This window comes from Corythoichthys intestinalis, chromosome 20 (assembly GCF_030265065.1).
Source record: "Corythoichthys intestinalis isolate RoL2023-P3 chromosome 20, ASM3026506v1, whole genome shotgun sequence".
NCBI lineage: Eukaryota > Metazoa > Chordata > Actinopteri > Syngnathiformes > Syngnathidae > Corythoichthys > Corythoichthys intestinalis.
The window spans coordinates 20,713,573-20,725,606 of NC_080414.1; the positions used below are offsets into that span (position 1 = coordinate 20,713,573).

Below are 12,034 nucleotides of genomic sequence, written 5' to 3' on the forward strand. Positions count from 1 at the left end.
TTAGCATCTTCCTGTCCCACACAAGTAACTTCTTTGACATTTTGCTCTATACCCCAGAATGCCCATAAAAATGACTGTTGCACTCACTACACAGGCACATGATTGATTTATCCCACATTGATGTGAAGCTGATTGACGGATGAAGCAACCGCACTCAAAACGCTACGATCCACACCATTCTACCCCAGCGCCCCCACGACTCGACGCCCCAGCCCCCGACACACTCACAACCTCCAAACTACGTCATGCAATGAGTTGCCGCTGCCATTATGGGGTCAGTCAGCTATCATGTCTACACGAGAGTGTTGTCCTTGGAACTTGGAATAATTCGACGTGTAACAGCATGCTTAATAACCATTGTCCATAGTATGGGAATGACACCGGTGATAGACTAAGTCTAGTTTACTTTGTACAGTACACATGGACATTAAGACACAGGATAATGGTTGCTCCTCTCCATAACGTTCTGTTAGTGTTTGTTATTAAAAAAGGTCTCTTATTTGTTCTGGCCAGGTTTGTTGTCTGTGCTCCCTCTGCAGATGGCAGCATAACATCGCTTTTTCAAAGCGGAATTGAGGCACTCCACTGGTACTCTCTCTCAAACCAGCATGCGGTGCTCTTCAGTTTAGGCCAACTGGCTAATTATGACCATAAGTTTCTTTTAAAGGAGTTCCCTCGCAGATTTCATATACCTTTTGATGTACATTTTAGTTGTCGAGGAAGGAATCATTACAGATTGCTACATTTTTAATTGGCTGGCGTGCATTGTAGGATTCTGTACAGGATTTCTTTTGTCGGTTTTTATTTTTAGTATAGATATGAGCAGATGTTGAGTAGTTGTCTGTTCGGCTGCGTTGACTGCCTCCTTATTAGTTTAAATTGAATAATTCCAAATAGTCTGCATAGTTGAAAAAGCCTCAGCCTCTTGCTATTCTGCGAGTCAGAATAAATATGCTTGTAGTATATGCCATCAGGAAGCTTGAGGCGTTGTGAAGAAAGACAACCTGATGCACTTTTAACATTTTGCTCACGCCACTGTGTTCAAAACTTGGAATAGAGAATATCTGGGGCGAAATTACAAGCTGCAGTTTTTAACCTCGTAGCATAAGGTTTATGAGCAAATGTGTTTACATCAAGTGTCGCTCAAATACTTTATGTACCAGTAAACCTCAATTGAATTTCATAGCATTTATACAAGTGGCACCTAAAAGTTGAGGGGGCAACCATTATCCATGTAGAATTTTCATGTACATACCAGGGTGTTGTCCCATACACAAGCGCTTTGTCTGGAATTTATAGCAAGTGTGCTTTGTTGAGTACATTTTATGTCAAATGTTCAGCCATCAATATCTTTTAATTTCTAAAGAAATGACAAATAATGACCGCATTTCTGTTCGCGAAAGGGGGGGAAAAAGAATTTCTTGAGGGGAAAATAAAAAAAGATGGCCAATATAACCGTGAACAAGCGGGTATGTGAAGCCGGTTGAACTATAGCCTGTCTGATGTCCATATTTCGGCTGCATTTTAGCAGGTAGATGTCATATATTCTTGTTATTTTCATGTTTTATGCATATTCCATTTAAGGGTAATCCTCAAATGGATAAACATTTTACCTCACTAATACTACCTCACAAGTTTTAAGGGGAGTCCCATTGAATTTTACAAAAATATAGCCAATGAATTGCTAGTAAAATAGAATTTGAATTTTGTTTTGGCCAGGTAGAAAGTGAAGATTGTTCTTTAGTACGTTACACACAGAGAGCAAGTGACAAATCTTGTCCTATGCTATAATTTTCACAGATACATTTAACATTTTTTACCTGTTTTTATGACGGAAAATGAGTGGTTCATTACACACATACCGACAATCTCACCAATGTTTGCCATTTTCCCATCCTTGTGACAATTTTCAGTAATGTTCCTCTTATTGTGGCTAATGGCTATTCCTAAAAGAATCCGGAGTGATAATCCAGCGGTGTCATGTGGAATGTGTTGTTAGGAAAATAGTTTGGGACTGTCAATTGTGAGTGTTAAATGTGTCGTGTATTCATCACAAATCCTTGTGTTGTCAAGGTAGAAATCGGAATTTGAAACAACAGCAAGTTATTTACCAGATAAGCCAGAAAGCCTAGTTTCTTCTCTGTATTTTCTGGCAGTCTGGATTCCATCTGGCATGGCGGTGCCTCTGACAGGTCAGTCTAGGTACTACGACCGATATTTGTGCATGGTGGTGGTTTTCAACTCTGGTACAACACACACTTATTAGCAGGACGATGCCATTTTTTTCCCCCTACCTGTTGTGTGGGGTCTTTAACATTGGTAAAAATTGGTATGTGTGTACCCCACTTTAAAGCTTGTGAACTCACAATTGCATCCTGACCAACAAGGACGACGCTATTAAGTTACTGAATTACTTCATGTCACTCCTCCCTGTGTGAACGTACTTTTTTGTTAATAATTGATTGGATTTAGTAATTTAGTGGTATTCCCTCTCAATTACCAAAACACATCAAGAAGCCTTAATCCTAGTGTAGCCTAGTCAAGGGTGTAATGATCACAATTGACTTGTGCATTGTGCATGTGAAACTTGTGTATGTTGTACATTTGTTTTTATGGAATGACACCTATTTTTTATGCTTTCTATTTTAAGTTGAACAGATTTCACAAAGGTTCTCTTATTTCTTTGTTCTTCTGTTCAGTTTTGTGCTAAATCCATTGGATTTTTTATGGTTGAGTACTGACAATGCCAGTTATAGTGGTTAATATGGATAAGACGGATGTTCTTGTTAAGCCATAACAGATTCACATTGAATCGTTCTTCCATGTTTATTGAGAGATTTCTACGTTAGCTGCACTATTTTGAGATGTTTCACTCACTCTACCTCACGGTTGCACTTTTTGCACTTGCATTGGCTCTTAAATGTTACTTTACTGTCCTTTCCTCCCTCTTTTTACAGGGACGAGCTGGAGGATCTTGATAATCTATTAATCAATTTATATTTCTCTAGGTCAGTGCCCCTTCCAGATGTGGAGCCTCAGTCTTATGCATATTGTATTTCCTCAAACAGTGGCTCTAACGGTAATATATGCCCGCCTCTTTTATTTATTTATTTTTTTAAACTATAAGGTACAACTGTAACGAGCTCAGTTAACGGTTGTCATAGATTTTCTTTCTTAAAATCAACTTTGATTCTTCCCCAAAACAGAAGCAAGTAAGCAGTCTTCCTGTTGTATTAGTTAAATAACAACTCAACCGGAGCCACTATATGAGGAATTACATTTGCCATTAAATGCAATGTTCTTTTAAATGTTAATGTTGCAAACAGCGGGCCCATAAAAAGTACTAATAATAGTTATTAGTGTTGCAATGTCAAAATCCTAAGATTTCAAAAGGCACAAAACCATAAGTGTTTGTCTTTTGAAATGTATTTTACACTTAAATACAATACGTAACATTTCCGTGATTGTTTCATAAAGTTACAGTACATTGCTTAATTCAGTGTTTTCAACCTTTTCTGAGTTACGGCATGTTTTTAAATTGGAAAAAATCTTGCGGCACACCACAAACCAAAAATGTTCCAAATTGCTTTCTGTACAACATATTTAGTTATAATAGCTCAATATTTATACTTACTCAGTGTGAAACTTGAGCCTGTTTAGATGAACACAAAGCCAATATGCTGGCAGGAATATTCAACGGCTCTCAGTCGCTGTTTTTTTTTTTTTTTTTTTTTATAGCAGCTAGGCTTGAAAAGCTCAGAATTATCAGACGGCGGGACTGAAGCAATGTCTTTTATAATAATATAAATATAAATATATAAATATAAAAATATTAATGTCTTTGCCGCAGTGTGGGGCTTTTTGGATTTAGCAACAAGTTCGGCAACAAGGCTTTGAGGGCTTTCTCATATACCTTTGTTGGTTTTCTAAAAAAAAAAAAAAATTGATGGATTGATGGTCGTTACATATGGATAAAATGGAAAGGACATTTCCGTGTATATCGACACTTGATGATTTTCATCAAATGATGTACATTAGACGTGCTGGGGTCCACATTGTCGTGGACAGCAAGGTGACTGATGGCTAGAAATCCAAGCAGTTTTTGAATGCGACATGAGCAATACTGCACTCATCTACACACGACCGCAACCTACCTACTCCTTCCTTCCAAATGCAACTCCGCCCGACGACGTTTAAAAAAAAAAAAGGCGATATTGGATAATTTGTCGCGGCACACCTGACAATCTCTCACGGCACACTAGTGTGCCGCGGCACAGCGGTTGAAAAACACTGGCTCAATTGACGCCACCCATGAAAATGTTTTAGATTGGTAATTGTTTAAACTGTACGTATATCACCAGCTACTGTACAAAAAAGTTTATTTGAAGAAATTTTGCTCTAAAAATAGGTATGATTATGTTGTTATACATATATATATGTTAGGGATGTCCAGATCCGATCATGTGACCGGCCAATCGCGCCATTTTTCAGAGGATCCGAATGGCTGCTTTTCTTGGTTACCAGTGCAGCTGGCGTTTGGTACTCTAAGTTAATGATGATATACAGGTTTGTTGCTTTGATCTGGCGTTTGAAGGCTCGCTAGCGCTACGATAAAAAGCACAAATGTGTTAATCATCATTTAATCAATCTTTGTTGGCGACAGGCTGTTCTGGGCAGTGTGAGCGTCAAAGCGTGAGTGAATTTGAATGGACTCACTCATATGAATTATATGAATGTTATGGAGATTGATTGAAGACTGGCGTTAAAGGTCATGCAATGAAAAATGTGTGTTCGCCTACATTTTGTGCTAATGCACCTTAAGAAAAAAGTTAGGAGCACCAGCGCAACCAATGCAAAGAGTATAAGCCTTGGCAATATAAATAGCAATGTTAATTTTTTTTACAATATCGTTCAGGCCTAATTTATATTTTGTTTTACTTTTTAAGGGCTAAAAACTAATGTTCCAGAAATAAAATGTAATTGCCAAAAAATACAAAAATATATACATTCTATACTCTGTACCCCTCTCTGAAAAACAGGAAGCACTATAAAAAATAAAGTACTGTAACATTTTTGGAACTTTTGTTTGGGTTTTGGACTCTTAAATTTATTTAGTTTTTTTCTCGATATCTGGTCGGGACTTAGTATTGGCAGATTCTCAAAATAAGGGGGCTCGGACTCTGTGCAAAAATAGGCGATCGGGAGATCCCATATATATAATATATATATATATGTATATATGTGTGTATATATATATATATATATTAGGGCTGTCAAACGATTAAAAAATTTAATTGAGTTAATTACAGCTTAAAAATTAATTAATCGCAATTCAAACCATCTCTAAAATATGCCATATTTTTATGTAAATTATTGTTGGAATGGAAAGATAAGACACACGACGGATATATACATACAGCATACTGTACATCAGTACTGTATTTGTTTATTGTAACAATAAATCCACAAATGGCATTATTAACATTCTTTCTGTTAAAGTGATTCACGGATAGAAAGACTTGTAGTTCTTAAACGATAAATGTTATAGTTACAAGTTATAGTAATTTTATATTAAAACCCCCTTCATGTTTTCGTTTTAATAAAATTTGTAAAATTTTCCATCAAAAGTAGAGTTAATAAAATAATAAGAATAAAAATAACAATAATAAAAATAGAGTGAAAAGTTTTACGTGTATTTTGCATAGCTAAATTGATATGAATGCCAGTTTATTTAGCATTGTTGTTTAACTGTGTGTCAGAATAGGGCCTCATTACTATAGACTGAAGTGCTTTTCTTTTTGAGAACATTATTTTTTTTTTTGAGAGATTGGAATATTATTTTTGTTGTGCTTTCACTAAACGATACTTATGTTTGTTGTGAAGGAGAAGCTTATGCAAATAAACGGCGCGCCTGTGACCACTCGCCTTTACTGTATAACATATACAGTGGGGAGAACAAGTATTTGATACACTGCCAAAACCCATTGGCAGTGTATCAAATACTTGTTCTCCCCACTGTACCTGTACATATCTTACCCAAAATAAAACAAGAGACACATAATTGCCACTAAAAGAAGGAAAACTTACCGAAATATGTGTGGAGCACAAATAGCAATTTGATTTGCATTGTGAATACAGCATAAACGTCTCACAACTACTAATTCTCCCACGTTTAGAAGACATAACATGAGTATGGAACGGCGCTGCCCCCAAGCGGCCGGTGGCATTCTCTTCACTCTTAATGTCCATAAACGGTCTCATTGTAATGTTTGAGGCAATATGCCAGCGGGTGCGTTAATTGCGTCAAATATTTTAACGTGATTAATTTAAAAAATTAATTAACGCCCGTTAACGCGATAATTTTGACAGCCCTAATATATATATATATATATATATATATATAATATATAATATACTGTATATGCGTGTGTGTGTTCATATTAATGAAATTTCAAACTCATACTCACACATATGGCATAGACTTTCTGTAACTTCTAACAGCACTGGCTAAACTTATCTCCTTTCAGATACAATGTTTATCGCTTCATGGAGAGAGATGCATCACTTCAAGACGCTGTACTTATTTCAATTTGTATTTTGGCACAGCTGTGGCATCATTTTGTGACACTCATTTTCTGCCTTTGACAGTGATAGACGTTGAATGCATTTTCACTAAAACAGCCTGGCAGTAAATGAGTTTAATACAAGAATGATCTAAAGGTGGTTGACTAAGCATTTTTTTAACCTAACTAAATTTAGTTTTACTTGGAACGTTTTGATCAACCTTGGCCACAGGTGTCGCCATTTTTGACATCAGTAATCTCACTTTTTCCCCTCAGTTTCTGGAGACCATCTTTCCATCTAATCTGTTAGTTTCTTACAGCGCTTCACTGCAACACCTGGTGTGAATCCAATGGGCATTTTTGAATTTTCACTGCTTTATGCTTCTTTTTCCTCACACGTTTCTCCTCTTGTCCTCAACGCCGGCCTTGTTCATTAAAGACTTGTGTATCAAACAGGGTGGCCCCAACCCGGATCGCCACTTTGGATATGGAGCAGACTGGTTTACTCTAAAAACCACTGTACACTTCTCATAAGAGCTTTTGACGCACTTTTTGACATTTGGACTGGTGGTGGTTGGATTTTTTTGCCGCTCCATTTTTATGGAAAACAAAACCACACACTGCACTTGTTACTTGGTGTGGATGACTCACTGTTTGAAACCAACTGATTGAGTTTTGGAGCAAGACTTGTCAAATTGTGTTGGCATGTGTATTCAAACTGATGTTTTGACATGAAAAACGGCTAAATCATTGTGCATTTTTTTAAATGGATGTACTCAAAGATGTCTATTTTTCTAAATTTTAAAGACATGGAATCGTTCAGTTTAAGATAAAGTGAAATAAAACTGTTTGATGGGAAAGTTGGCAAGAGTGTTTATTTTGTTTGAAATGATTCATCTCTTGTTGTGTACTGCAGTCCAGCTAAATTTGTTTTACATTTTATTTTCACACAGTCCAAAAACCCTAAAATGGTCAAATCAACCTTTTTTTGTTTAAAAAAAAATAATAATTTTTTAAAAATGTTTTTATTTACCTTTTAATGTCTGCATGTAATGTAATATAACGTAAGAGTAGTAATACATACTCATTTGAATGCTTTTTGTCTCAAAATGACTTGCACAAGAAAAAGCGTGATATTGTGAACTAATGACTAGTGTTGTATCGGTCGCGAACGATTCGTTCTTTTTGAACGAATTGTTTTGGTGAACGAGACCGAACTAATCATCATCTGCACTGATTCGTTCTATGAAGGTGGTGCTTGTTCGCTGCGTGGGAGGGCGTTGAGCAAGCGGCAGCGTCTTCTGGCATCGCACACGACCAATCAGACGCCAGCCTCATCGCGGACAGGGGAGGGAGCGGAAACAGAATCAGGGCGTTTGTCACTCACGTCCACGTGTGGCCAATAAGCAGCCAGCGTGCAGGCAGGGGGGCAAGACTGAGTTTTGTCACTTCCCGTTCAGTGACTCGGTCCTCCGGTTCCTGACCTAGCTTGCTGCTAACTTGATTTTCCAGTAATGACTATGCGGTGAACGAATCAGAAAATGAAAGGAAATGACTTTGTCACATATTTGTTAACGTGGAGCCTATCAAATGCTGCTCAAACAGACAAAAACACCACACAAATCTAGCGAGCATTGTTTAGAGTAGTACTTTTCTCAACAAACTCGTGACTGCCTATGACGACATACTATCAAATTTACAGTAATTTAAAACACGGGTAGCTACGAGGCAAGCAAAAGCTGAGCTGCGGTCGCGTGACGGCAGTGAAGCGGGCAAAGAACTGTCACTATATGGAGGCTTCATGGCAGCGATATTTACCTCATATGTGCACAGAAAAAAATATTTAGTATGATCACCATAATACTGATTTGCAATGAAACTGTATATACATGTCAATTTTTTCCCGAGTGTTTTTTTTTTTTTTTTTTTTTCTTCGTGTCAGCGTGTCGGGTGTTGGTTTGACAAATTATGTCAATCCGTCCATCATGTGCTACTCAAGCGCCCAAAACAACGCACGCAGACACGGGAGATGTCGCAATATGTCTACATTTTTCTTAACAGACTAATGAGAGTAGAAAGGCGACATCGTAAAGAGCTAACAATTATTTCTCGTCAGCATTTGACGATCTGAGATGCGGGGACGACAGGGGAGCTGACCGGATTATTTTATTTATTAATACCAGTGCAAAAAAACAATATGATCGCCATAATACTGATTTGCAATGAAACTGTATATACATGTAATTTTTTACCGAGTGTTTTTTTTTTTTTTTTTTTTCTCGTGTCAGGTATTGTTGGTTTGACAAATTATGTCAATCCGTCCATTATGTGCTACTCAAGCGCCCAAAAACAAAGCACGCGGACACGGGAGATGTCGCAATATGTCTACATTTTTCTTAACAGACTAATGAGAGTAGAAAGGCGACATCGTAAAGAGCAAACAATTATTTCTCGTCAGCATTTGACGATCTGAGATGCGGGGACGACAGGGGAGCTGACCGGATTATTTTATTTATTAATACCAGTGCAAAAATTCAACACGATCATCTTAATACTAAAAAACAAAAATACAACAGAGCGAGATGTAAATATGATGTGTTGGTCGTTCCATATTCAGAAATTAAACTTTCGATGTATTTTTATTTTCGTGACAGCAAACATGCTGTATATGTATGTGTGATCAAGAACCTGCTAAAGAAAGTCCGTGCGCCCCCGCCCCCTACTCCCCTCACAAAAGGAAAATGTTTAACCGTGTCCTAAATCGAAATGCAAGCACGAGCCATGACTTTGAGCCCATAGAACTAGGACAGACGACGCGGAAGTTCTCCCTCGCTTTTGCAGCAGCAGGAGGGAGACGAGGCTGTCTGTGAAAGCAGAATGATACCGCCTGTCACTCATTTCTGAAACTATGACGAGTGGTCAATGTGGAAGAGAGGGAGGGACCAAGCAATGTCACTTCCCGTTCAGTTATACTGCGAAGCGGTCTTTGGTGATTCGTTCGGCAACGTCACTTCCCGTTCAGTAACCGAACGATTCGTTTGGGCGGGGAGGGAGATGAGGGGGGCGAACGATTCGTTGAACGATTTGTTTGAACGAATCTTTTTACTGAACGAACCGGAATGGATTCGTTTACTCAAGTGAACGACAAATCTCGTCACTACTAATGACGGGTTATATGTCCGGGTAACAATACACTGCTGGCCAAAAATATCGGCACCCCTGCTATTCTATTAGATAATGCTCAATTTCTCCCAGAAAATGATTGTATTACAAATGTTTTGGGAGTAATATCTTCATTTATTTTGCTTGCAATGGAAAAAAACACAAAAGCGAACGGGAAAAAAAATATCATTTTTCACACATACTCCAAAAATGGGCCGGACAAAAGTATTGGCACTAGGGTTGTTCCGATCATGTTTTTTTGCTCCCGATCCGATCCCGATCGTTTTAGTTTGAGTATCTGCCGATGCTGATATTTCCCGATCCGATTGCTTTTTTTTTGCTCCCGATTCAATTCCAATCATTCCCGATAATTTTTCACCATCATATACATTTTGGCAATGCATGAAGAAAAAAATGAATAAAACTCAGAGAAATGTATACATTCAACATACAGTACATAAGTACTGTATTTGTTATGACAAAAAATCCTCAAGATGGCATTTACATTATTAACATTCTTTCTGTGAGAGGGATCCACGGATAGAAAGACTTGTGACTTGGTAAATTGTGACTAAATATTGCCATCTAGTGTATTTGTTGAGCTTTCAGTAAATGATACTGTGGCATTCCCAAATGCGTGATGGGAAGTGGAACCATGACTGCAACGTGCTACCAATTGCTATATCTTCTCTGCGTTGGGAAATAATATATGGTGTTAAGACAATGATCAATTGCCACCTTGCTTCCCCACATTGCTTCCCATGATATTTCTAATCATAGGGAGAGGGATTGCAAGGCTTTAGCCAATTAATAAAAGGCTCCAAAGGCTGCCAAAGTTCACTTTACTCGTTTTGCGCTGCCTTTTATCTCTCTATATAGGTAAATCGGCGTCATTACAGATTGAGCGCGACAATGAGTGAGAGGGTCATGCAACGCATGCATTAATTGCGTCAAATATTTTAACGTGACACATTTTTAAAAAAAATTAATTGCCGCCGTTATCGGGATAAATTTGATGACCCTACCTTAAGTCTAAAGTAAAGACTGAGTGTAACATACTATGTCTGTGACGTTAAATACAATTCGAAAACGATTTAATTAATATATACATATATATATATATATATATATGAGGCATGGCTGAAATATTTTTGCCGATTCCGATACTTTGAAAATGACGTGATCGGACCTGATCGATTAAGATGCCGATCGATCGGGACATCTCTAATTGGCACCCTTTGAAAAATCATGTGATGCGTCTCTAATTTGTGTAATGAATGGCACGTGTTACTTACCTGTGGCACATAACAGGTGGTGGCAATAATTAGACTTGCAGCCATTTAAAATGGATTAAAGTTGACTCAACCTCTGTCCTGTGTCCTTGTGTGTACCACATTGAGCGTGGAGAAAAGAAAGAAAACCAAAGAACTGTCTGGGGACTTGAGAAGCAAAATTGTGGGAAGCATGGGCAATCTCAAGGCTACAAGTCCATCTCCAAAGACCTGAATATTCCTATGTCTACCGTGCGTAGTGTCATCAATAAATGTAAAGCCCATGGCACTGTGGCTGACCTCCCTAGATGTGGACGGAAAGGAAAAATTATGGAGAGATTTCAACGAAAGATTGTGCAGATGGTGGATAAAGAACCTCGACTAACATCCAAACAAGTTCAAGCTGTCCTGCAGTACGAGGGTACAACAGTGTTAACCTGTACTGTCCATCGGCGTCTGAATGAAAAAGGACTCTATGGTATGATACCCAGGAAGACCCCACTTATGACCCAGAGACATAAAAAAGCCAGGCTGGAGTTTGCCAAAACTTGCCTGAGAAAGCCAAAAATGTTTTGTGATGAGAGAAAAGTAGAGCTTTTTGGGAGAAGGCATCAACATAGAGTTTACAGGGAAAAAAACGAGGCCTTCAAAGAAAACATGGTCCCCACAGTCAAACATTGCGAAGACGTTTTGGGGTTGCTTTGCTGCCTCTTGGCCGTGTGCATGGCATTATGAAGTCTGAAGACTACCAACAAATTTTGCAGCATAATATGGGGCCCAGCATGAGAAAGCTGGGTCTCCCTCAGAGGTCATGGGTCTTCCAGCAGGACAATGACCCAAAAAACACTTCGCAAAGCACTAGAAAATGGTTTGAGCGAAGGTACTGGAGACTTCTAACGTGACCAGCAATGAGTCCAGACCTGGAGAGATCTGAAAATGGTAGTTTGGAGAAGGTACCCTTCAAGTCTGAGACTTGGAACAGTTGGCCAAAGAAGAATGGTCTACAATTCAAGCAGAGCATTGTAAGAAACTCATTGA

The 12,034-nt window shown here is 38.3% G+C and overlaps 1 protein-coding gene across 2 annotated transcripts in view; it reads left to right on the top strand.

Annotated features, from left to right (window-relative positions):
* The window catches only part of rbm33a (RNA binding motif protein 33a), a 49,378-nt gene extending 41,963 nt beyond the window's left edge, over positions 1-7,415 (top strand). For both annotated transcript variants that reach the window (XM_057824415.1, XM_057824414.1), the window contains exon 19: positions 95-7,415. In XM_057824415.1, the coding sequence (XP_057680398.1) occupies positions 95-143 (49 nt within the window). In that variant the 3' untranslated portion in view covers positions 144-7,415. The remainder of the gene's footprint in view (positions 1-94) is intronic.
* The last annotated feature ends 4,619 nt before the right edge of the window (positions 7,416-12,034 follow it).